Raw genomic sequence first — 26,585 nt, forward strand, 5'->3', positions numbered from 1 at the left:
TTTTGAAGAATGAAGTCTTTGCTTCTTGCTTTTGTCAATAGCTTTGGGATTGGTTTCTGTGCCTATTGATTTGTGACTTAATACTGATGTGCATTGAGTATGTTTGTAGATTTACAATTATTGTGCTTTGCTTATCTCAAAATTATCTTCTTCAGAACTCAAATAAGGAAATTTTTTGAATCATAGCTTTTCTACTTTCAGTTTGCCTCACCTCAGCTACCTAGTAGCTAGAAAATGCTCTTTCCTAAAATGGGGTCAGCATGGCAGGGGAAAAGACATCTGAGTTGAAGATGCCACCGCTGCTTCCAAATTGTTTATTCTTAGAACAAGCAGCCTCTAGACCTTCAAGAAGGAAATACTGTCCAAGTTAATAAATGAGAAATTGATCAGATTTTCTCATACCCTTCTTCTGATGCTTAAATTTCAGGACCCAAGTTTACCATTTTATTTTTAACTTTTTTAGCTGTCTAAGAGGGAGTACAGTTAAAAGAAGTGAGGTTTGGTATCGTGCTCAGTGGTCATATTTACTTAGCACATGCAAAGCTTTGGATTTGATCTCCATTAACAACTATTACAATTCTCCCTCTCTTTCTCTCCCCTGTCCATTTACTAGAAGGAAGAGTACTTATCATCTCATGGTCTATACTACAAAGACCTTGGTGTCCATCTATGAAGGAGGACTAGAAGAGTTTTACCATCATACTGAATGCTTTGCATACTCCTTTGAGAAGCTAATGAAATTAATAATATTCTTTAGAAAAATACACCTGAATTCAAAAGTAAAATATTATTCAGAATTTTACAAAGTTTCTGGTTTTACTGAAATATACTTATAAATTCCAACCTTATGGATTTTCTGAACTTGAGAGGCAGAAGCAGGTGAGTTTGAGGCCAATCTAATCTACATACAAGTTCCAGGCCAGCCAAGGCTACATAGTGAGGCCCTGTCTCAGTAAAATAAGCTAAATCTCCCGTTATCAAGGTATGGTAGTAGAGGCCTGTAGTCCCTAACTCCAGAGGCTAAGACAGGAAACTTGAGTTTGAGGCTAGCCTAGCCACTAGCAAGTAGTGAGTACCAGGCTTGTCAGGGCTATATAGTTAGACCTTGTCTGAAATAAATCAGAGGGAGGATATTTATGACAAAAACTTTGTTGCTGTAAATAAAAGAGACCTAAGGTTCCATAACATGTGTAGCCAACAAAGGGGAACTCAACCTATGATTATAATATGTGTTCTTGTTTGCTTAATGGCTACTCATAGTCTGCTCTGCATTTTCTTCTGCCCTAATTGAAAAGTTGGACTTTCTCCAAGTTCTTCATCAGTCCTCATTTCCTATTTATTCTTCAAGGAATCTCTCCTCCCTTCCTCAAGATTTAAACCCATAATGGTACTGTTAGTGGCCACCATATTTATTGTATCAGCCCAGATCTCTTAGAAAACAAAATCTCATGTTTCCTTTCTCTCTATCTCCTCTCAATTTGCCTGTTGTGGTTAATTTAATAATTTTGACCTTTTCCTGACTTATTTTACTTAGTATAGCGGCTTTGGGGTTCATCTGTGTTACAGAAGCAATACTTGATTTTTATTTTTGTTGTTTGTTTGAATTTTTATTTTGTTGGTGGTGATAGTGGAGTTTTTGTTTGTTTTGAGACAGTCATCCTGTGTAGTGCAGGCTTACCTTGAGTTTGCACTGGTTCTTCCACTTTAGCCTTCTAAGTACTGGAATTAGAGGCATGTGCCATCATGTCCAAATAGTATAAGGGTATACCCTTATATTAATAATATTGTTGGATGATACAAGCATGTTTTTACTGAATCTCTTTGTGGTTTGAATGATGGGGATTTTGAAGCTGTAGGTTGAAAATTAAGTGATTTATTTAATTTGGATTCAATATGACATCAAAAATAGTGATGTTTAGATCTTGAGTTAAATTCTGCTAAACCAGCTTTTTACCTTTCTTTTTTAAAAAATGAGGCTATAGTCACTTTTAAACCTGTGAAGTCTCATTCTTTAGTGTTTAGCTTTCGGAAAGATACGCTGTTTTGTTGCTTCCTGTGATTTGCTGCATCTATTTACTAGTTTTTAAGACTTTGTGGAATCCATTTTTCTTCTTCTTTTTTTTTTTTTTAAAGATTTATTTACTTATTATGTATACAGAAGAGGGTGCCAGATCTCATTACAGATGGTTTTGAGCCACCATGTGGGTGCTGGGAATTGAACTCAGGACCTCTGAAAGAGCAGCCAGTGCTCTTAACCTCTGAGCCATCTCTCCAGCCCTGGAATCCATTTCTATAACATGATTTTTTTAGGACAATTGAGCTTCATTTTGGAACATATAATAACCTTTTCAAAGTTTGAAATAAGGCATCATTTTCAGTGAAATAAATGTCTTTGTGTTTAAATGACATTATTGAATTAACATTACAACATACCAGCTGTTAAGAGACAGCAGTATATTTTCTTCAGACTTTGAGGCCTAGTATTCATGAATATATAAAAGCACCAAACATTTACTTTGAAGATTACACATAAAACTGTTTATTTCAGTGTGAACATTAAATAAATCACCAGGATCATCTAGATGTTATTTTAAATTAGGAGTCCAGACATTATTCTTCAGAATGAATGTATCCATTTTCTAAAGCCATTTAGGAATTTCCCAAAACAGATCGGTGGTGGTCTCCTTTTCATGAAAGATTTATAAAGAAGTAAAAGATGGGCTTTAAAAAAAATGAATTTCATAAGAGAACTACTTCTGACTGTGGATGTTAGTTAATATGAATAAACTAAGAAATTGTAGAATCTGCAATTCTCAGATAAAAACCATTTGTGAATAACACAAGTCTGGTTTAAAGGTAGCATGAAGTTGACCTTTTCTTGGCTGTTAGTTACATGAGAAGAATTACCCATGATTAGTATCAGAATGTAGCATAATAGAGGCTTTGGTAGTGAAATGTTACACTCTCTGTCATATGCTGTAACTCTTTGGAGGTGTGGTAAGTCAAGTTCTCTTGATGTGAAATGTAGAGGAATGTTGTTCTTAGGTTTCTCTGGGGTCCTGAGTGGAAAGTCAGCTTAGTCACTTGACTAAGGTGTACACTGATGGAGTAAATGTGGCTGAACTTTACCAGCGCAAGGAAGATGAAAGCAGGAGGATCCAGAGTTCAAGGTCACTCTCAGCAACATATCAATTTAGTGGCCAGGCTGTGTTTCATGACACTCTGTCTCAAAAAAGGATAAATAAATACATTTATAATGTGGAAAGGAATGAACACTTATCAGAACAAAAGGAAATGTGTGGTTAAACGGTTTTAACTCTAACTGTAGACTGTTTCCCTTGCTCAAATGGGAGGAGAAATAGAACCTTATGTTTTTGGAGAGTCTTCTTTTATAAGTAGAAATTGGTTCAGTGTGGTTTATTGAAACCTTGGTTTTAAAAAAGGTTGTTCTTAGCCAGGTGGCAGTGGCAAATGCCTTTAATCCTAGTGCTCGGGAAGCAGAATCAGGCAGATCTCTGAGTTCTAGGCCAGCCTGGTCTACAGAGCGAGATCCAAGACAGGCACCAAAACTACCCAGAGAAACCCTGTCTTGAAAAAAACAAAAAAAAAAAAAAAAGATTGTTCTTAGCATAAGGAGAAAAACATATATAGCATAAAGGCATAAATCTTGTAGATTTATGTTTACAGGTACCTGAGGAATAACTTTTCTATAATTTATTTATTTGGTTTTTCTAGCTTTTCTGTCATTTATAAACTGACATTTTTATTAAGTATCTCTGAAAACAAGAATCCAAACTTTGCTCAGGAGACTGCTAAATTGAATAAAGATAAAAGGATGCTTCCAGCTTTTCAGCTCCCCCCCACCCCCCTCTTTGTTTTCTGCAGACAGAGTTTCTCTGTGTGGCTCTGGCTGCCCTGGTACTCATTCTATAGACCAGGCTGGCCTTGAACTCACAGAGATCTACCTGCCTCTGCCTCCTGAGTGTTAGAATTAAAGGTGTGCCAGGTTTTTCTCTTAAAATGAGAAACTCCTACCACTTTTCTGTCATGTAAGTAATAAAAATGCCAGTTTTGTTCATAAAACGCTAGACTGGTCCAATGAGACATACTTTATTTATGTAGATGAAAATCTCACTTATGATTATTTGGAGTTTTGAAAATTCACTGAAGTTCCATGTCCTCTGAATTTCAGATATCTTTTCAAGGCAGTGAATGATTTAAATTTATGCTGATTTTCATTCAGAAGCCTGCGTTAAGTGAAGTAGAAAAGATACAAAGAAAAAAATGTATTTTTATTTTATTTTATTTTATTTTATTTGGAGCTGAGGATTGAACCCAGGGCCTTGAGCTTGCTAGATAAGCGCTCTACCACTGAGCTAAATCCCCAACCCCTAAAAAAGAATTTTTTAAATAGCCAGGTATGGTGGACTCTAATCCCAATACTTGAGAGGTAGTTGCAGGAGGATCAGTTCAAGGCCAGCTGGGCTACATGAAGTTCTCTCTCAAAACCTGAAAAAACTGTTAGTTATTATTTTTATTTTAATTATTTAGTTTTTGAGATTATAATATAATCACATCATTTTCCTGTTCCCTTCTCCCTCCTTAGTTTGTTTTGTTTTTTTGAGACCATGCTGGCCTTGAACTCACAGAGATCCACCTGTGCCTGCCTCTAGAGTGCTGGGAGGCACCACCATGCCTGGTAGATATGGTGACTCTTGACTGTAGTCTCAGAGTTTAAGATAGAAGCAGAATGATTCTGAGTTCAAAGCCATCCTGAGATCCATAGCAGCTTGACATTAGGGCAGAGAAGATTGTAGGAACTATGATAAATTTCTCTCTTGCTTCATATCTGTGTCTTGAGTTGTAGTAGCAACCGTCCTTTCTACTTGGATCCTTATTCTTGAGAAAAATCAGCCAATGTGAGAATTAATGTGGTGATTGGAAATCTCAGTTTGGAAATTCTACCTAAAGTGACTTTTGTTCTAGTGTTATTTACTTGAAAACTTTTGGTGACTGTATTGGTTATCTTTAGAGAAAAAAATATAAAACTGTAAAAATTCAAGTCACCTCAGTGTGTAAGGATGTTGGAATTTTCTGATAATACTAAAAGTTTATAAAGTGAATAGTTTTGAACTCAGCAAATTTGAAATAGCATTTATTGATACCTTTTTAAACTTTAAAACATAGAGTGGGTTACATATTTTAAATTTTTCAGTGACTTAAGATGTTACAACATCCCAGAGTATTCCTTTTGGGTAATTTTCTAACATACAAGCAGAAATGTGTATTAGTGTGTTATAAGAGCTCTTTATCTTACCAGAAATAATTTTGTGGGAGGAGTTCACATTCCCACTAATTAATAATTAATACTGGGACTTGGAAGGCAGAAGCAGGCAGATCTCTGTGAGTTCCAGGCCAGACTGGTCTACAGAGTGAGTTCCAGGACAGCCAAAAAGCTACACAGAGAAACCCTGTCTCAAAAAAAAAAAAAAAAAAAAAAAAAAAAAATTACCTACACTTTTACACATTCTCTACCCCCTCTCCAGTAGGTGATACAAGGGATAAAACTTGGGACCTTGCACATGCTGGGGAAACCTGAGCTATTTCCCAGTCCTTTCACAAATCCTAGGAAATTTTCTTTTTAAGGTAGTCTAGAAGAATTGTAACTGGATATAAAATTCTAAGGGCTAGAGAGAGATATAGCTCTATGACAGAGTGTTTGCCTCACATGCAGGGCCCTGGGTTTAATTTCTGACATCACAAAAAGAAAAAATTACTGAATGAAACCAAAGTCTAAGGTTTGTTTATATATGTACTTTCCAGGCCAGGCATGGTAATACACTCGGGAGGCAGAGACTGGAGGATCTCTGAATTCAAGGCCAGTCTGATCTACATAGTGAGTTCCAGGATAGCCAGGGTTACATAGTAAGACCCTTTCTCAAAAAAAGACTTTTAAAAATTAATTTTATATATACACATACATACAAACACACACATATTTCCTGTAATTCTTAATTTTACCATCATATGTTCTCAAAAAGAAAACTGCAAGATTGACAAGTAAGCTTAATCCTTTATATTTTTATATCTGGGGCCTGCAAAGATAGTTCAGCAGTTAAGAAAACTGGCAGTTCTTTCAGAGGACCCAGGTTTGATTTCCGACACCAACATGGTGGCTCATAACTATCTGTAACTCCAGTTCTAGGGATCCAGCACCCTTTCCTGGCCTCTATGGACACTGCATGCATGAGGTGCACAGATATACATGGAGGCAAAACACTCATGAACACACACACACACACACACACACACACACACACACACAAATTGTGTCTGGGGCTAAAGAGATTGATAGCTTAACTATTGAGAACACTGGCTGCTCTTCCAGGGATCATGAGTTCAATTTCCAGCACCCAAATGGCAGCTCACAACCGTCTATAACTATAGTCCTATGGGCCGGGCAGCGGTGATGCACACCTTTAATCCCAGCACTTGGGAGGCAGAGCCAGGCAGATCTCTGTGAGTTCGAGGCCAGCCTGGTCTACAGAGCTAGTCCAGGACAGGCTCCAAAGCTACAGAGAAACCCTGTCTCGGGGGAAAAAAAAACCATCCATCTATATTAAACATTTTTTTAAAATTAAAAGAAATCTAAGGGAAGAAAATTCAGGTCTGATGGCTTTTCGTTGGTTTTCAACTGTCTTTTTTGTTTTTTTTTTTTTTTTGTTGTTGTTTTGTTTAGGTATACTTGAAGGCGCCCATGATTCTGAATGGAGTATGTGTTATCTGGAAGGGCTGGATTGATCTCCACAGATTGGACGGTATGGGTTGCCTGGAGTTTGATGAGGAGCGAGCCCAGGTAGGGTGATTTCAGGCTTTGCTGGGGATAGTCCTTTTATTTAACTCCTAATCTTGTCTTTGGGGCACTATTTTCCCTAATCTTTAGAGTAGTATGTTTGGACTTTTGAGATGATTTAGCAGGTAACCAGCACCTGCTGCCATGCCTGAGAACCTGAGTTTTATCTCCAGAACCTATATATGTGGTGGAGAGAGAACCAACTCCTATACACATGTACACACCCACAAAACAAAATGTAGTAAAATATTTTTTAAAAATAAAGAGTAGTAGTGTCTTAGGGTTATCATTGCTGCGAATGAAGCACCATTACCCAAAGTTGGGGAGGAAAGGGTTTATGGCCTGGGCCCTCCACCATCATCAGTGAAGAAAATGCCCTAAAGGCTTGCCTACAACCTGATTCCATGGGAGGCATTTTCTCAGGTGAGGCTCTCTCCTCTCTGATGATTCTAGCTTATGTCAAGTTGACAGAAAACCAACCAGCACAAGGAGTATGCTCATAATAAATAAACTTGGAAGTATTGAGGACCACATTCTGGTCCTAATTTTAGGAATCTGTCCTTTATTGGGAATCAACTGGCTAATCATTGGATTACCTGTGTCTGCCTGGTGGGAAATTAAAAGTCCAGTAAATGACTTTTCTTTTCTTTTTTCTTTCGGGGAGGGGAGGCATTTGGACAGTTTTTCTGTGTAACAGTCCTTGACTGTCCTGGAACTCACTTTGTAGATCAGGCTGGCCTTGAACTCACAGAGATCTGTCTGCCTCTGCCACTTGAGTGCTGGGATTAAAGGTGTACACCACCACTGCCCAGGTAAATGATTCTTTTCAATACTTTTTTCTTGGTTTGTCAGAATACTATGGGGGAGAGAGAGAGACAGAAACAATTGAAAAAGCATGTATAAGAAAATGCTTTTAGATGGACTGAGGGCTGGAGAGATGGCTCAGTGGTTAAGAGTGCTAACTGCTCTTCTAGAGGTCCTGAGTTAATTCCCAGCAACCACATGGTGGCTCACAACCACCCATAATGAAATCTGGTGCCCTCTTCTGGCCTGCAAGGACACATGAAGGCAGAACACTGTATACATAATAAATAAATAAGTAAATCTTAAAAAGGGGGGGGGGATTTAAATGTTTAGAAAAGAAAGAAAGAAAAAGAAATAGCCTGGTGTGGTGATGGACACCTTTAGTCCCAAGAGATAGAGGCTGGTGGATCTTGGTGAGTTCAAGGCTAGCCTGCTCTACATAGTGAGTTCCCGGCTAGCCAGGGCTTTATAGTGAGAACCTATCTTTAAAAAAAAAAAAAAAAACAAAAGCCCGAATGAATGAATGACATTGTAGAAGTTCTTCAGTACCCCCAAATTTTCTAAAGTACCAAAGATAATATTACTCTCATGATGAATTTTACGTTGTTTTTAGATTTATGTGTGTTTCTTTTGCCTGCATTTATGTATGTGCACCGCATGCATGTCTGGTGCCTGAAGAGGTCAGAAGGCCTCTGAAACTGGAGTTACAGGCAGTTGTGAGCTGCCTGGTGTGGGTGCTGGGAGCTGAACTCCTCATACTTACTTAACCAATGGGCAGTCTCAGCTCCGTGGTGAATTTTATATCCAGCATCAACCTGTCACCCACACTCTACCTAGAGTGGTTATATAAGGGTATTTATAAGTTCTATAACTGAATTATAAGTCATTAGCAGAACATCTCAGTTCTTTATTTGTATTGCTATGTGCCAGAAATATCTAATAAATTTGTACTTTGTATTTCATAACTCAATAAGAACATTGTTAGTAGCCAGGCAGTGGTGGCACAGGCCTTTAATCCTAGCACTTGGGAGACAGAACCAGGTCTCTGAGTTCAAGGCCATCCTGGTCTACAAAGTGAGTTCCAGGACAGCCAGGACTGTTACACAGAGAAACCCTGTCTGGAAAAAAATAAAAGGAAGAAAGAAAGAAGAACATTGTTACTATTTTGAGATAGGGTTTCTTTTTTTTTTTTTCTTCCAACTTTAAAGACTGGATTTATTTGGAGAAAAACAAAAAACCCTTAACCCAAAGGATGGGATTTTACATCGGGATAGGGTTTCATATAGCCCAATCAGCATGTAGCTGAGGATGACCATAAACTCCTGATTTTTTTCTTTCACCACACCCGGCAGAAGAGCATTGTTATGTTCCACCAACTCTTGCATTGTCAACATGAGTGCCAGTATTGAAATTAGCATTTTCCATTTAAGTACCATATGGCACTGATGTAAAACAGATGTCTTCTAGTGGTTTGTAAGGTTTTCCTGCTATTGAAGCCAACACATAAGCTGATTCGCTTTTTCATCTGCACAAGAGTGTAGGTAGAACTAACTGGGAAGAGTCATGGTTTAAATGAAAAGTTGTGTTCTACAGAGTAATGAGTTAAAGAAATGCACCATTTGCCAAAATTTATGCTCAGTGACTGCCTTTGAGCAGGTTGCTTTCCTTTGACTTTCCTTCCATATGTGACATCATTCTGACCTTCATAGAATAGTAAATGTCAATATTTTGTGCAAATTATATAGTCACCACCAACTTTCTTACAATTTGATTACTAATTTTTCATTAAAAACTTCTTAAAATTCATTGCTGAAGAAAGATGTTACCAACAAACTTAAAATTATAAATTTAGGAAATACAGTTAAAGTAAAATCACTAAAGCAAGATTGGTCAGACTCTTCTATATCTGCTCTGTGACAGATTGTTAAGCATTTATTTCCCATGGGGATTTTGGATACCTAACTATGCTTCGGTTTAATTATTTTTATGTATGTATTTTTGTGTGTGTGTATGCATGTGTACATGGTCATGTGTGTTCATTTGAAGGACAAGGGACAATTTGGCAGAACTCATTTCTCTCCATGTGAGTCCTGGAGGTCAAATAAGGTCACCAGGCTTGACAGAAGCTCTTTGACTTCCTGAACCTTCTCTTTGAACCTGTTTTAGGATTTTTTTCATTGCTGTAGTTTGCGGGTGAGCCTGTCTCTGTGTATATGTCGGTATTAGTGTTGGTGCACATGTGTGTGTGTGCACTTGGAGGTTTTCCTCCATTATTGTTCTCTACCTTGTTTTTCGAAACTGTCTCCCATAAAACCTGAAATTCACCAATTCGGATAGATTGGCTGTGCTGTGAACTTCAGACATCCACCTGTCTCCACCTCCCTGCAGCTAAGATTGACAGATGTGCTATGCTATACCCAGCTTTTTAGGTATGGTCAGTCCTCATGTTTGCACAGCAGGTAGTTTACCTGCTGAGCCATTTCTCTAGCCTACTTTTGTGTGTATGTGTGAGAGTTTTATTGTTTATGTGTTAGGGTATTTTGCCTGTGTGTATATCTGTGCACTATGTGTGTCTTGTGCTCATAGAGACCAGAAAAGGACATCACATTTCTGGGACTGAGTTACAAATATTTGTGAGCTGCCATGTGGACTCTGGGGCTCAAACCTGGGTTTCTGGAAGAGCAGCCAGTGATATCTGTCATCTCTCTATTCTTGATTTGTTGCTTTCTGAAGACTCTTGATAATGTTCAGGCTGGTGTCTTAACTCCAAAACTCAGATGATCCTTCTGCCTCGGCTTCCCACATGGTGGATTACAGGTACATGCCACAATGGCCCACTCCAACTTTGTTGTGTTGACCCCATCTGACTGTTTTATCCATGTTTTCATATAGTATAGTAAGTTAGTATGACACATGGCCCAGGAGAGTAAAATTTTGCAAATTCCTCTAACCATTGCCTGAGGCTGGATAAAGTTAATGTCTTTAGCCATTAGTCTCCTTTCATGGGTAAGCAGGTAATTTTATTAGCAGTAGTGTCCTTAAAAGGAAAGTGTTAAAGGATGAGGATGACACTGGTAATGGCCTATCAGCTTTCCCATTTTACCATTTGTTAAGAGTGAGAATTCTATTCACTCCACATGCATCTCAATTGTCACCAGAAAAGACGATGACAGAAATTGGAACTAGGAAATAGAGGAATACTAAATCTTTCCTGGCTCATTTTTCTGTAGCAATTTGTAGTACTTTTCATTCATTTCATGGGGAAACTTTATGCCCATTTCTAGAGCACACAGTGTCCAATAACTTTCTTAGGGAATTAGGTCACAGCTTGTGTACACTCTCATTTTATCCTTCTAATTCCCCCTGTTGTTCATAATCACAGTTGATAACTATGTTGGTTTGTTAATTAGGCATTTTGATTTTTTTGGTTTTTTGTTTTGTTTTTTGGCTGCCAACCCCAGCAGCTATCTGAGGAAAAACAGTATTGCCTCATGTTCTATTCATGGCACTAAGCACAATGGCCTGCCTGTAATAAAAGCTAAGCAAATACTTGTGAAACAAGTGAAAAGGTGAATACGGGACAGTGAAGGGGGACATAGGGTGAAAGCATTTGTCAACAGGCCTGGTGACCTAAGTTAGACCCTCAAGCCCTACATGGTGGGAGGAGAAAACCAGCCCCTGCAGGTTGTTCTCTAACCTCTGTATCTAAGCTGCAATGTATGCACATACACTAAATGTAATAAATTTTGAGAAAAAAAGTAAGTAAATGAATGTAACAGAAGGGATACCTTGTCATTAGCAGGTATGTCCCAGTTGATACCTCACTGGTAATAGAATGCCTTAGGAATGGACGACATTCTTTTCTAGGTACCTCAGGCTTATATAGAATATTCTGGAAGTATAGTAGACATGAGTAATTATGTTTAGTTAAGTGTGTGGCTTTTATATATCCACAAGTGCTTGTAACTTAAAGCACTTACTGAATACTGTCTTAAGTATTTTTAGTGTGTTGTAGTAGTTTGAATAGCCCCATAGACTTGTGTGTTTGAATAGTTGGCCTAAAGAGAGTGGCACTATTAGGAGGTGTGGCCTCATTGGAGGAGGTGTATCTCTGTGGGCTTTGAGGTCTCATATGCTCAAGCTATGTATGTGGGACACAGACTCTTCCTCCTGCTGCCTTCAGATCAAGATGTAGAACTCTCAGCTCCTTGTCCAGCACCTTGTCTGCCTGCATGCCGCCCGCCATGATGATAATGGACTAAATCTCTGAACTGTAAGCCAGCCCCAATTAACTGTTTTCCCTTATAAGAGTTGCCTTGGTCATGGTGTCCCTTCGTAGTAATAGAAACCCTAACTAAGACAGTGTTGTCTTGTTTAATTGTAACAACGATGTGAAATATTACTATGCCCATATTTTATATGAATTTAATGAGGCTTAGAGAAATTAAGTGTCTTGCCTTGGGTCCTAACACTAGCAGGTATATTGTAAGAATGTGTTTAGGGGCTAGAGAGATGGCTAGGCCGTTAAGAGAACTGGCTTCTTTTCTAGAGAACCCAGTTTCAATTCTCAGCACCCATATAGCAACTCACAACTGAGTACTCCTATACCAGGGGAATCCAGTGCCCTCTTTTGGCCTCCACAGGCACCAGGCACACAAGTAGTGCACAGACATATATGCAGGCAAAACACCCATACACATAAAATTTTAGGAAAGAAAAAAGAATGTGCTTTCTCACTCCTAAGTGCTAGAAATTGGACCTGGAGCCTAGTGCTTGCTAGACAAATGCTCCACCACTAAGTTCTGTCCCCAGCCCCAAGTATGGGAATTTGATCATACGATCATACTTTTAAATTATAGATACTACAAATGAAAATTACAACTTTTTTCTTTTTCTTTCTTTCTCTCTTTTTGTTTGTTTGTTTTTTGTTGTTGTTGTCGTGGTTTGGTTTGGTTTGGGTTTTTTGAGACAGGGTTTTTCTGTATAGTAGTCCTGGCTATCCGGAACTCACTCTATAGACCAGGCTGGCCTTGAACTCACAGAAATCTGCCTGCCTCTCCCTCCTGAGTGCTGGGATTAAAGACGTACGTACCATGGCCCAGCTGAAAATTATAAATATTAATGTTATAACAGTGACAAATAATTTATTGCACACAGCAAGATATCTAGCATAATCAGGCCTAGTATAGAATTTATTATATTATCAGAGGCCCAGGTCCTTTCCTCTTCCTATTGATGCTAACCTGCAGCTCTAGCCTCAAATTTGCCAGATGGCTAAGTCTCTGAACATTGTGTCAATTCCCAGGAAGAAAGAATGGTGAAATTTCTCTTTATGATTTTTTAAAATTTTATTTGCATTGGGTTTTACTTATACTTTTGCCTGTGTGAGGGCATCGGGCTCCCCAGAACTAGAATAATGGACAGTTGTGAGTTGCCATGTGGGTACTGGGAATTGAACCCAGGTTCTCTGGAAGAGCAGCCAGTGCTCTAACCACTGAACCATCTCTCCAGCCTGAAATGTCTCTTATATAGCCTTCTTGGAAACCTCATTAGGTGCCTTGTGCTGTTATCTCATTGGTAGAAGTCACATGACCAGGCTTTGTACTGATTCTAGGAAAATGAACATTGATAGCTTTTTTTGGTATTGTTCTGGATCTTTTAGTTTCTGCAGATGTACCATCAAAAATATAGCATGCATACTAAGTGGTATGTGACTGGCAAAAGTTGAAAATTTTAAACTGGAGAATGTAGGCAGTGAGGGAGCTTTTAAAATTAAGAGTCATTGTGATCACATTGTGCTTTAGATATACATGGATGGCAGAGAGAGGAGTGGGGTGCAGTAACAGAAGGGACCAGGAGCAGTCTTTGGGAGACTTCTCTAGCTAGAGCTCTTTGGGTTCCAAATGAAGAAAATGTTTATAGAAATGAAGGGAAGACTAAAGATTCCAATAAGAAGCAAATAGGTAGTATGCTAATCCAGTGTATGGAGGTAAGGAAAGGGTTACAAGTCAGAGATGGCTCAGATTCCTGTTAGAATGTGGTGGCACATGTCCATAATCTCAGCACTCACTGGAGAGGCTAAGGCAGGAGGATCATGTTTTAGAACAGCCACGGATATAATGAGACCCTGACTCCAAAATAAAGTAAAAGTACCTCTGAAGTTAGGTAGGATGGGAGATTGGTATTATTAGTATTTTCAGAATTACTCTTCAGTTGGTCTCCTTTTTTAAAAAATCCAAAATTAATTTTTTATATAAATAAAAATTAAAATAATTATTTCATGTACCCTGACAGCAGGAAGATGCATTAGCACAACAGGCCTTCGAAGAGGCTCGAAGAAGAACTCGCGAATTTGAGGATAGAGACAGGTCTCACCGGGAGGAAATGGAGGTGAGAGTTTCACAGCTGCTGGCAGTAACTGGTTAGTACTTTCCCCAAACTCTCAGGATATGTTTGTGATATTTATGCATAATGTTTTTTTAATGATTTAATTTTGTCTTTTATTTTTAAAAGTTATATATTCTTGCTTGAATTTATTGTATGCAATTGCTGTAAAAATGTTTTAAGGTTGTGTATTGATTTCTCACTGATCTTCATAAAAAAAACTTACTATAACAAGGTATATTTTCTTTTAATTCATTGATTCAAATATCTTGTTCAGCCTCTTGCCTCCAATTTCTAAGTACTGGGATTACAGTTGTGTGCCATCACACACTTGTAAAAAGTGCCTCTTGTTAATACAGTTCATTATCAAAACATTATTTAAAACATTGCTAAAAATGCTCGGAGGCTAATACTATTTTCTATACTATTTATCTTGGTTTTGAAAATTACAGGGTAGGTTTCTTTGTTCATTTTCTCATAGTGCTGAGCATTTAACCTGAGTCCTGAGGAGGGCTAGGCAAGATGCTTTATCACGTAAGCCACATTGCTAGTCCATCATTTTGAAACAGAATAGACTTTGTCATTTGTGTAACCCTTTAGAGGACAGCTTAATATTTTCAAAATACTGTAAGAATGGAGGCAGATCTCTAAGTTCAAGGTCAGCCTGGTCTATAAAGCGAGTTCCAGGAGATCTAGGGCTGTTATACAGAGAAACCCTGTTTTGAAAAAAATAAAAATAGTTTTAAAACAAGATGGACTAAGCAATTTGGGTTACCTGCAACTACCTAAAAGTCTAAGGGGCTTGGTGGCCCTCCTGTGACACTAGTAACTGAGACACAAAGATGTATATAGGAAGGAAAGGAGGGCTAGAGGGATGGCTCAGCACTTAAGAGCACTGGTTATTCTTCCCGAGGACCTAGGTTCAATTTCCAGGACTCCTGTGACAGCTCACAACCATCTGTAACCCTGAGAGCATCAGGCACAATAGTGATACACATCCATGGATGCAGAACACCCATACACATAATACATTTTTTAAAGTCACTGTTATTACTTAAGGTAGTCAGACTTGTAAACACAAATTAAATGAATATTGCCAGGAAGATGAGGAGTGGCTGTTTTAATAGGTATAGAGTTTAAGTTTTGCAAGATAAAAATGTTCTAGACATTTGTTGCACATCAACATGAGTGTACTTAACACTACTGATGTTCATAAAAGTGGCTAAGATGCTATAAGTAATTTAACACAATTTAATTCTGTTTCTGCTTTTTCGAGATGAAAGTCTCACTGTGTATCTCTGGCTGTCAAGAACTCACTCTATGATTCCTTTGTTGATGGGTTAATTTACCTAAAGGACTGACAGTAGATGAGTCAGTCTATCGCTAGAAATTTTAGCTAGGAGAGTATAGAGATAAACACACCAATACAAATACACACACACACACACACACACACACACACACACACACACACGAATACTTGGGATTGTTTTGTTTTGTGTATGTGTTTGAAGCTTTTACGATTCTTTTTTGTTGTTGTTTTTGTTGTTGTTTTTGTTGAGACAGAGTTTCTGTATGTAGCCCTGGCTGGCCTCGAACTCAGAGATCTGCCTGCCTCTGCCTCCTGAGTGCTGGCATCAAAGGCATGCACCACCACCACCCAGCATACAGTTCTTGATTTTCTTACATTTCTTACCATTTTGCTTGTGAGATGTCCTTTTCTACCCATCATCAAGGTGCAGCTTAAGTGATGTCAGACCCTCCTCGAGTGTTTCCACAGCACTTAATGACTTCCTCCCTTATTTTCTCTTCTGCCTCCCTCTTGCCTTGAACCACTTTTCATCCTCCTCTTGCCCCTCTTGTCTTACTTTCCCTTTTGTGGTGCGTTTGCTGTGGGGTTTGTTTGTTTTTTAGACAGGGTCTCTTCTAGCACAAGCTAGATGAGCTCATGGTATAAAGAGAATCAGTTGAATTATTGATCCTCCTGACTCCAGCTCCTAAGTGCTAGGAGTAGAAGCATGTGCTGCCACTCCCAGCCACCTTCTTATTTCTGTTGAAGTATTTATTGGGCCAGATGTTGAAACAACTCTAAATTTGTATCTGTCCTTCCCTTCCTTGAGATCCCATAAAATGAAACTCTTATTCTTTATGTCCCCTGAGTTATCTACCACAATGTTTATACATTGTGTTTACTTACAAAATGAGCCGGGTGGTTTTGGAGCACCCCGTTAGTCCCAGCGCTTGGGAGGCAGAGGCAGGTGGGTCTCTCTGAGTTCGAGGCCATCCTGGTCTATAGAGTGAGTTCCAGGGCAGCCAGGGCTTTTTCACAGAGAAACCCTGTCTCAAGATTTAAAAAAAAAAAAAGAATGAACAGTTCTATTCTACCTGTCTGAGAGCTGTGGGCTTTGTTGTTGTTTTTGGTTTGATTTGGTTTTCATCACGGTGTCTCTCTATGTAGTCCTGGCTGTTCTGGAACTCACTATATAGACCAAGCTGGCCTCAAACTCACAGAGATCTACTTGTACTACCTCTGCCTCCAGGGTCTAGGACTAAAGGTGTGCACCACCACCACCACCACCACCACCACCACCACCACCACCACCACCCACCACCACCACCACCACCACCACCCCTGGCTTCTGCAAAGATTTTAATAAAGATACTTACTTAAATTTATTGATTTATGTTAATTGGTTAAATAGTAGCCTTTGTTGTGCTGGACTCTTCAGTAGACACATACCTTTGCACATCTTTCAGTCTTGGCAGAAAGTGGGTGTAAAAACCGGTAATTGCAGTGTCTTACTTACCTTACATAAAAACAGTTCAAAAGAACACAGTGCAGAAGAGAGGGCGTTTAAGTTTCTGCTTGGGAACTTCACAGAATATACTTGGCTTTCCCGGCAGGAAGACTGTGCAGAGGAATGAATGAGTATTGGAGCTTGCCAAGACAGAGTGTGGTCAGTCTTTCTGCAGAAATAGCTAAGAATTAATGGGACAGTTAGTTACTTAGGAAGCTTTCTTATATTTCTTGAGTTCAGTTATTGTATAAAGTGTTTGTTTATGGCATGTCTCACTGTGTAGCCCTGGACTAGACCCTCTTGCCAGAGAATCTCCTAGTGCTGGGATTAAATGTATGCCACTGTGCCCAACACAAATTTTCTATTTTAAATAGCTTGGTATTTTTCCTAATTTACAGTGTTGCCACTTGAAAATATTTTGGTGTTTTTATGATGGGCTGTGCACAAAAGTAAAACCTGTTGACAGAGGTGTCAAATAATGTGTCATTCAGATAGAATATCCTGTTATCATCAGCAATTGAGAGCCTGGGCTTTGTAGTCAGGCCCAGTTCACATTCCTGTTCAGTCACTTGCCAGTCTCTCTCAAGCTCCAGTTTTATTACAGAAATTGTCACAATTCAATGAGAAACACTTATAAAACACTAATGTGGTACTCAGGCCTCATGTGTCAACCGGAATAATAGCTCTAAAGTGCTTCCTTAGTGCTAAAAGCTCTGCCTGGTGTTGGCTCCAGTTAATTGAATTGTCTGGCTGATAGAGCATCCTTTTAGTTCTCTAAAGTGTATTTGGCACTAAAGCATTGCAACCTAGAAGACAGAGAAAACGGTTAATTTTCATCAATGATTTAAGAGATTTAAGATCCACTAGTCCAGCAGTTCTCAACTGTTGGCCTCGACCCCTTTGAGGGTGGAAAGTCCTTTCATAGGGGTGGAATATCAGATATCCTGCTTATCAGATATTTAAATTATGATTAATAACAGCAAAATTACAGCTATGAAGTATCAGTGAAAATAATTTTATGAGGAATTGTATTAAAGGGTCACTGCATTACGAGGGTTGAGAACCACTGCTCTAGTCCTTACAGCAATAATTTGAAGTCTAGTTCATTTTAGAGAGCTGTCATCTAAAAACAGTGGACTGGAGTCTGTCTCCAGAGTACACACTGACAACCGAGGAGGAGTTTATGGTCTGTGTGTCTTGCAGTACATTGTGTGTATTTTGCTCTTTTTCCCTGTCTTCTTGTCTTACCTATGAGTACTTTCCAATAGCTTGCTTTCTTGACTATTTACCTCTTTCCCAGCACTTGGGAGACAGGGGCAGGTAGATCTCTCTGAGTGTGAGGCCAGCCTAATCTACAAAAGTGAGTTCCAGGACAGTCAGGACTGTTACACAGAGAAACCTTGTCTTTAACACCCCTCCCCCCACAAAAACAAAAACAAAAACCCTGAAGAAAGCATTTCCTCCCTATAATTTAAACATCTTTGGGGCTGGGTGTGGTTATCCACTCTGAAGGCAGAGGGACAGATAGATGGATCTCTGCAGTTTGAGGCCAACTTAATCCACATAGCATAATAATCATCTAACTCATTCTTATAACACTTTGTAAAAACAAAACTCACAGAAAAATTGGTATACTGTCTTTCAAATAGTTTGCTAGTATAATAAAAAGCAAGGAATTAAGCCATAGTCTTTTAACCCAGGCGTCTGCAGAAATATAGTCTAGCAATAGGAAATAAAGATGATTAAGCTGAAAAATAAAGTCTGCCAGGCGACATTAGAAATCATTTTCCCTGGAAAAGAAAGGCTGAGGCAGAAAAGAATAATATTGGTTCTAGTGGGTGGTCCTGGTGCCTGACTGGAAACGAGGGCCAGGGAACAGTGGTAACTCGTGGGTGGCACTGAGTAATGATCTCTGAAGCCTGAGGTTTTTGGCAGCAGTGCAGCTTAGGGGTGTCCACCACTGTTTGAATAACCTCTGAAATCTCTAGCCCTGCCATACTGAAGTCGTAATGATACTGCTCGTGAACATTTAATACTAAAGTTATCCTTCTGTTGGTTGGAAGCAGAACTTCAAGTGGTTGGTGGCTTAAGGCTTTTCAGTTTTCACTGTTGTCTTTATATGAAATTCCTTGCATAAGACTTCTTGTACATGCTTCCAGTTTGACACCTGTAAAATGTTGAGTTTTCTATCCATTTTTCATGGTAGGATTTAACATTTCTTATTTTCCTGCCGTTTGTTTTATTTGTTTGTTTTTTGAAACAGGGTTTCTCTGTGTAGCCCTGGCTGTCCTAAAATAAAACTCACTCTGTAGACCAGGCTGGCCTCGAACTCATAGAGATCCACCTGCTTCTGCCTCCTGGGTGCTGGGATTAAAGGTGTGTGCATCACAACTGCCTAGCTTTTTTCTGTCTTTTTAGGACAAGGCTTTCACTAGTACAGTATTTTGTCTGCCTTTTAATTGACTTGGCAAATGATAAATGAACTGGCAAAAAGATTTATTTTAGTAGCCTTAACCAAATATCGTTAAATAATCTTAAAATAAAATGAGATACTAGCCGGGCGGTGGTGGCGCACGCCTTTAATCCCAGCACTCGGGAGGCAGAGGCAGGCGGATCTCTATGAGTTCGAGGCCAGCCTGGACTACCAAGTGAGTCCCAGGAAAGGTGCAAAGCTACACAGAGAAACCCTGTCTCGAAACCCCCCCCCCAAAAAAATGAGATACTAACAGTACACAATATTATGTCTAATATCTTATCCTATATGTATTTTTAAGATGAATATGTTTGTTTGAATGTGAGTAGTAGGTGACATAAGAAACTGAAACTGGAAACCAGGTATGAGGGATGGGTGGCAAAATGGATGGTATTGGGGCTGGAAAGATGGCTCAGTATTAAAGCTCAGATTGCTCTTGCAGAGGACCCAAATCCAGTTTCCAACAACCTCTAGCTCCTGGGTATCTGACATGTTCTGGCTTCCATGGATACCTGCACATACATGCATGTACCCACACACAGATATATACTCATAAATAAGTCATAGGGAATCTGGAACGAGATGGCTCAGCGATTAAGAATGCTAACTGTTCTTACAGAGTTTGATTCTCAGCACCCATGCTAGCTGCTCATGTCAACTGCCTCTTAACTCCAGAGCCATTGGGATCCCATGCCTCTGACCTTCCTGGGCACCTGCATTAATGTCCACAGACTCACACAAAGACACACACAGGTACACATAATTTAAAATAATTTTTTTCTAAATGGAAGGCTTAACTTTGACTATATATCTTTAGTACTTTATGAGACTGGTATCACATGCATCTGTTCCTTATTTAGGAAGGAAGAAAATTTGATTTTAGGGGCCTGGGGAGATGGCTCAGCAGTTAAGAATGTTTACTGTTCCTGCAGAGGACTAGAATTTGGTTTTCAGTAGCTTCATTGGGAGTCAGAGGGCTCACACCCATCTCTTAACTCCAGCTGCAGGGGCTCTGGCGCCACCTTTTGGCCTCCCGAGGAACCAACATGCATGTATGTGTACAGACACACAGAACATAAATCAAAAGTAAATTTTAAAAAATAGAAAAATTGCTCTTAGCATAAAACTAAATAATAAAAACAGAAGATTATTTAATTTGTTATCTGTATGTACTGGCATATAGGCTTTCTTTGTTTTGTTTTACTGAGTGGGAGTAACACTGTGTTGCCCAAGTTGGTCTCAAACATTTGATCCTCTGCCTTAGCCTCCAAAATGCTGGCATTATAGGTATATTGCCATGATAGCCTGTGGTAAATAGGCTACTTTTAAAACAGTAAACACCTTTTTCATTTGATATGTTGCATTGCACCCCAGTACATAAAAGAGGAAAAGGTTGCTGAGTCAAAGCAAGAGTAGAGATTATTGGTCTTCCTCTGGGGTTCCTAGAGAGTGTTTTCAGGGAACTCAGAAGATATAGATTAATTGAAGACCTTTGGTGTGTAGAATGAGCATACTTTTCTATGACTTGCCGTGACCAAGCAACTTACAAAAGAGAGTGTTTCATTGACCTTAAGGTTTCAAAGGCAGAACAAAGGTGTAGTTGCAGGAACCAGGAAGCAGAGAGAACCAACTCAAAAATGGCAGGAGTCTTTTGAAACCTTAAAGCCTACCCCAGTGACATACTTCCTCCAGCAAGGCCACACCTCCTAATCATCCCAGTTATCAACTGGAGACCAGGTATTTAGACAGTAGTACCCTTTGGGGGACCATGCTCATTCAGATTACAACAGTTGGTAATAAACACCTGGTTCAAGCCAGTTCTGTCTCTAGTTGCTTTTTCACTGACAGTTCAAAAGTTGCTTGTTCTCCTTGTCCTTTAGTATCTGTGCTTTGAATGGAGGCTCATGGAATCTAGTATTTGGCTCACAATGTGTCTGGGATGCCAGTTAAGTAGGCTTACTCTAATTTTAGACTGAAACACAAAGATATTTTGCCAGACTTTTAGATTGTGGCTTTTTGGTGGTGGTGATGGTCAGTAAGTTCCCAAACAACCAAAAAAATTGAACTTTGCCTGGTTCTGCTGGCTATAGAGGTAGCAGTTAAGCTTTGCATAGTCTGGGAAGTGTTTTGGTAATAGATGAATTGAAAAAAATGCCTCCTTTCTCTGTCTAGTAGCGGTTGATGTATTTTCTATTGCTAGAGACTGCTTTTTGTTTGATTGTCCACTTAACCTAAGCTAATAGAACACTATTAGCACATAATTCAGCTACAGGGCACTACAACAGTTTTTTTTTTTTCCTAGCATTGTCTAGAAAATGCTTTCTTCTGGTTAGATTATAAAAAGTGTTAGCAAAAAGCTACTTTAATATCATGGAATGGATTAATAATTACTGAATATTCTACCTCTTAAAGTTCAATTCTCAGCAAACCAGGAAAATTTTGATTGGAAACCACTTGGAAATCAAACAAGCAAAAGCTTTATGTGGGTGTGTGTGTGTTGTGTTTGTTTGTTTGTTTGTTTGTTTTTTGAGACAAGGTATATAACAGTCCTGGATATCCTGGAACTCACTCTGTAGACCAGGCTGGCCTCGAACTCACAGAGATCCACCTACCTCTGCCTCCTGAATGCTGGGATTAAAGGCCTGTGCCACCACTGCCCAGTGCTTTATGTGGTTTTTTGGACTTGTGTTATGCATGATTTTGGAGTCTGTGTAGTCCAAGTAAAAAGAATATCTCAGCCTCTATGTATTTTAAATTCCTCAATGTTTGCATTAACAGCACATTTAACTTTGTACAAAATACTCATTTTTGTATAAGAAAAAAATCAGTGTCCGGTATTTGCACACTATGGTGCAAATGTGGCCGTCAGAGGACAACTTGTAGGAATTGGTTCTCTGTTTCCACCATGTGGATCCCAGGGGTTGACCTCAGCCTTGTTGACAAGTGCCTTTCCCCATGGAGCCGTGTCTCTGGCCTAGTTTTTCCCTTTTAATGAGTTAGGGCGAAGTGCATCCAAGTCAGGAACTTTAAACTTCTGCTTTGAGGCCGGGCGGTGGTGGCGCACGCCTTTAATCCCAGCACTCGGGAGGCAGAGGCAGGCGGATCTCTGTGAGTTCGAGGCCAGCCTGGGCTACCAAGTGAGTTCCAGGAAAGGCGCAAAGCTACACAGAGAAACCTTGTCTCGAAAAACCAAAAAAAAAAAAAAAAAAAAAAAAAACTTCTGCTTTGTATCTGTGAGCCTTAGCAATAGGAAAAAATAGCAGTGGCTAGGGATAGTGTAATTAAAATTTTCTAGATTTACTTGCCCTATGAGTGTCTAGCCATCACTGATCCTTGGTTGCAGGCTTATCATCTGTATAATGAGAGTTAAGTCAGATCTCTTATACTTTTAGCCAAGTATCAAATATAAAGTGGGTATGAGAAGGATATTATTTATATATAGTACATACTCGGTGAATTATAGCTATTTTCAATTATTAAAGCGTTTTTCTATGAATAGTTTTCCACGTTTGTTTACTGACTAATTAAAAATAATAGCAGTCAACCAAAACCTTTGACTTACTTAACAAATAAACCCTGCTCTTGGCTGTTTCTCCAAGTTTTGACTAGTGACTACATTGTCACTCTTTTACATTCATCTTGCAGTGACCTCCTAGAAACTAGATGTGCTATATTTCTGAATGATGTTGTACCAAAAAAGTTCTAGGAAGAATAGGTAGTAAGAGGTCTGTAATGAGATATCTAGATTAATTTAAGAACAAACTATGAACTTGATGCTAAGAGTGAGTTCAGGGAGGACTTCTTTGTCATTATCTAGTGTAGCTTACTACCCATAGAAGAGTTTCCTCTAAAACAGCCAACCTACATTAGAAATGGCCAAAATTAACTTAGGAGGCAGAGGTAGGTGAGCTCCCTGTGAGTTTGAGGCCAGCCAGGTCTACATAGTGAGACCCTATTAACAAAAAGAAAGACAGCCAAAGTTAGTAGCATAACTTCTCAGAGTCCTCTCTGTGGAAGCTAGTCACAGGAGCTAAGTCTGTTTCTGTCTCCTTCAGACAGCCTGTCCATCTTCCCTCCATCTCCCAGAGCTCTCACTCTTCTCTGTTCCAGCTCCTTGTTCTTAGTCCTACCATTCACTCCTGCACAGGGCCTTATCATGTCTCCTTAGTCCCTTTCTCACAGGTAAATAGAAACTCAGAGCACAAGCCAAGGAAGTTACTTTTCTTTACTCTTTGTTCTCCATGCTTTCTACTAAAACATGAGATGCTTTAGACAAGTGTCCCTCAGCTGTTGGTGACTGTCACCCATTTTAAATCATTCCATTATCATTAATAAAATTTGAAAATAAGCCAGGCCGTGGTGGCACACGCCTTTAATCCCAGCATTCGGGAGGCAGGTGGATCTCTGTGAATTTAAGGCCAGCATGGTCTACACAGAGAGAGTTAGGACAGCTAGGGCTACACAGAGAAACCCTGACACCAAAAAAACAAACAAAAAAGTGCAACTTATAACATATTTAAGTATCTTTATAACAGTATTTAACAATTAAGAAACAATAATTATAAACACTGAGCATTTCAAGGTTTACTAAAGAATGAACATCCTATTTAAATTACCTATGACAAATTACTTAATAGAAAATATCTATCAGGGCTGGAGAGATGGCTCAGGTTAAGAGCACTGGCTGCTCTTCTTAGAGGTCCTGAGTTCAATTCCCAGCATCCACGTGGTAGCTCACAACCATCTATAATGAGATCTGGTGCCCTCTTCCGGCATCCAAGCATACATTCAGGCAGAACACTGTACATAATAAATAAAGATTTACTTTTAAAAAAAGGAAAGAAAAGAAAACATCTATCAAGTAAAATATAATGTATGACACTCTGGCAATATATAATATGGTGCCCCTTTCGGCCATGTACAACTTTAAAAATAAATATTTACTTTTTATTATATTTAATATTGTATATGTGTGGATGTTGTACGTGCAGGTGCTTATGGAAGCCAGGAGAGGGAGTCAGATCTCCTGAAGATAGAGTTACAGATGGTGTGAGCTGCCTGGCATGGGTCTTAGGCCCTGAACACAGTCATCTGGAAGAGCAATAAACATGGATCACTAAGCTCAGGTAGTCAGGCTTGGCAGAAAGTGCCTTTAATCATTGAGACATCTCACTAGCCTCCCCACGTGGCAGTATTCTCTAGAATCTTGCACAGATCTTAATGTACTTTAAAGCTTTTTCAATCCTTCCAAATGTTGGCTAAGTACAAACATCTATTTATAACCAGAACCTGGTTCCTTCAATATAAGTTTTCCATTGTTAGATAATGGCAACTCCATTTTGCCAGTAGTTTAGGCAGAAAACTTTGGGTTACCTTTAACGTGTCTTTTCCCCCATACCCAGTAACAAATTCTGATGGTTCATCTTTAAAGATGTTGTTAATTTGAACACTTCTATCTCTGTCACTTTCTGTCTAGACCAAGCCACCATGTTTCACTTCCACTTTCTTCTTAGTTAATTCTGTTATATGCTAGCAATTGGGACTAATTACAATTACCTCTGTGATTTATTTAGCTTAATTTTCTGGAATTGTGTACTAAAGCATCAATTTTTCTGTCATCTATGTCATTTTTTAAAACAAATTTAACAGAGGCTGGAGAGATGGCTTAGAGGTTAAGAGCAATTCCCAGCACCCACATGGCAGCTTTCAACTGATTTTAACTCCCATTACAGGGGATCTGACACCTTCACTTAGACATACGTGCAGGCAAAAAACACCAGTGAACATAAAAGAAAAATAAATTATTAAAAAAAAAAACCAAACTTAACAAAAAACTACATTTAACTGGAGATCTTACTTAGGCTGAGCATAATGACACACAGAATTAGATTCTAGTACCTGGAAGGCTGAAGCAGGAAGGTCAAGATTATAAGGCCAGTCACCTGAGCAAAAGAGATCTTGTTTCAAAAACAGTTATTAGAGAAAGAACATTCCTGACCTTCCAAATAAAGGCTCAAGTCTCATTTATACTGCAAGCTCAAATTTTATTTTTTTAGCACTAGGCATCAAAGCCAGGGCCCTGTGCACACTAAGAATGCATTCTACAAATGGGCCACAATCAGCCCTAAGGTAGGTTTATAACCAGCCCTAAGGTTGGGTTGCGTTAGACAATCCAGAGCTACATCATCAATTAAGAACAGTGTTTCTACAACTACCTGGTGTAATGGCATCTAGAAGCAGGGCAGGCAGTTCTGGGGCCAGTCTGGGCTACCCAGCAAGTTCCAGGACAACCAGGAGACACTGTGCCCAAAAAAAAAAAAAAAAAAAAAGGAAACAACCCAAAAGCCAAATTAACCACAACAAAAAGACAATTTGCCTTATTTACCTCTAAACAAAATAAAATTTAGCAGTAACTCCTCTAGCAGATGTATTTAAGCCATTTTTGTCAGCCGACTTCTCACAGCTCAGTTTAGCATACCCTTTTTCAGTTAGAATACTCAATCTGAGATTAAAAACTTAGAAGGTGCCCATGCACCAGAAAGCCAATTTATGCCCCACACATAATCAATGTTAAGTGTGCTGTAAAGACCAGTCAATTCTGCAGACACACAGAGACTGATTTAGGAATCTGGTTTCAGTCAATAAAGATCAGAAAGGGGCTGAGCAATGAAGAAACACTAAGGAAAATCAATCTGAATTATATATTTATAAATCACTAACCTACCAATACAGTACTTTGTGAACAGTATAATCTTTGGATTTGATCGGTGTTTTTTTTTTGTTGTTTCTCACACACACACACACACACACACACACACACACACACACACACACACACAGGTTTTCTCTATATACCCCTGGCTGTCCTTGAACTTGCCTGCCTCTGCCTCCTGAGTGCTGGGATTAAAGGCGTGTGCTACCACTGCCCAACAAATGGCACTCTTTTTAATTTTATTTATTTCATTTCTTGAGATTTCTAGTTAAAATTCATTTAGCAGAAATTAAATTCATTGTCTTGTTTTTCAGTTAATTAGTAAATAATGCATATATGTTTCTGTGACTCGGTTTCTTTTTTTTCTTTTTTCTTTTCTTTAGTTTTTAGTTTTTTGAGATGGGGTTTCTCTGTATAACAGTCCTGGCTGTCCTCAATCACAGATATCCCTGCCTCTTCTAGAGTACTGGGATTAAAAGTGTACACCACCACAGCCCAGCCACTCAATTTCTCTATAGAATTAGGAAAAATAATGGTACCTATTGTAGGTTGTTGGTAACT

At 39.0% G+C, this 26,585-nt stretch overlaps 1 protein-coding gene across 2 annotated transcripts in view; it reads left to right on the forward strand.

Moving 5' to 3' along the window:
* Cbfb (core-binding factor subunit beta) overlaps nt 1-26,585 on the forward strand; it is a 46,599-nt gene that overhangs the window by 18,140 nt on the left and 1,874 nt on the right. Inside the window, exons 4-5 of one of the 2 annotated variants that reach the window (XM_028854302.2) lie at nt 6,740-6,856; nt 13,952-14,078. In XM_028854302.2, the coding sequence (XP_028710135.1) occupies nt 6,740-6,856; nt 13,952-14,078 (244 nt within the window). The remainder of the gene's footprint in view (nt 1-6,739; nt 6,857-13,951; nt 14,079-26,585) is intronic. The other variant, XM_028854301.2, reaches the window with a different exon arrangement.

The sequence above is a fragment of the Peromyscus leucopus genome, chromosome 5 (assembly GCF_004664715.2).
Source record: "Peromyscus leucopus breed LL Stock chromosome 5, UCI_PerLeu_2.1, whole genome shotgun sequence".
Classification (NCBI taxonomy): domain Eukaryota; kingdom Metazoa; phylum Chordata; class Mammalia; order Rodentia; family Cricetidae; genus Peromyscus; species Peromyscus leucopus.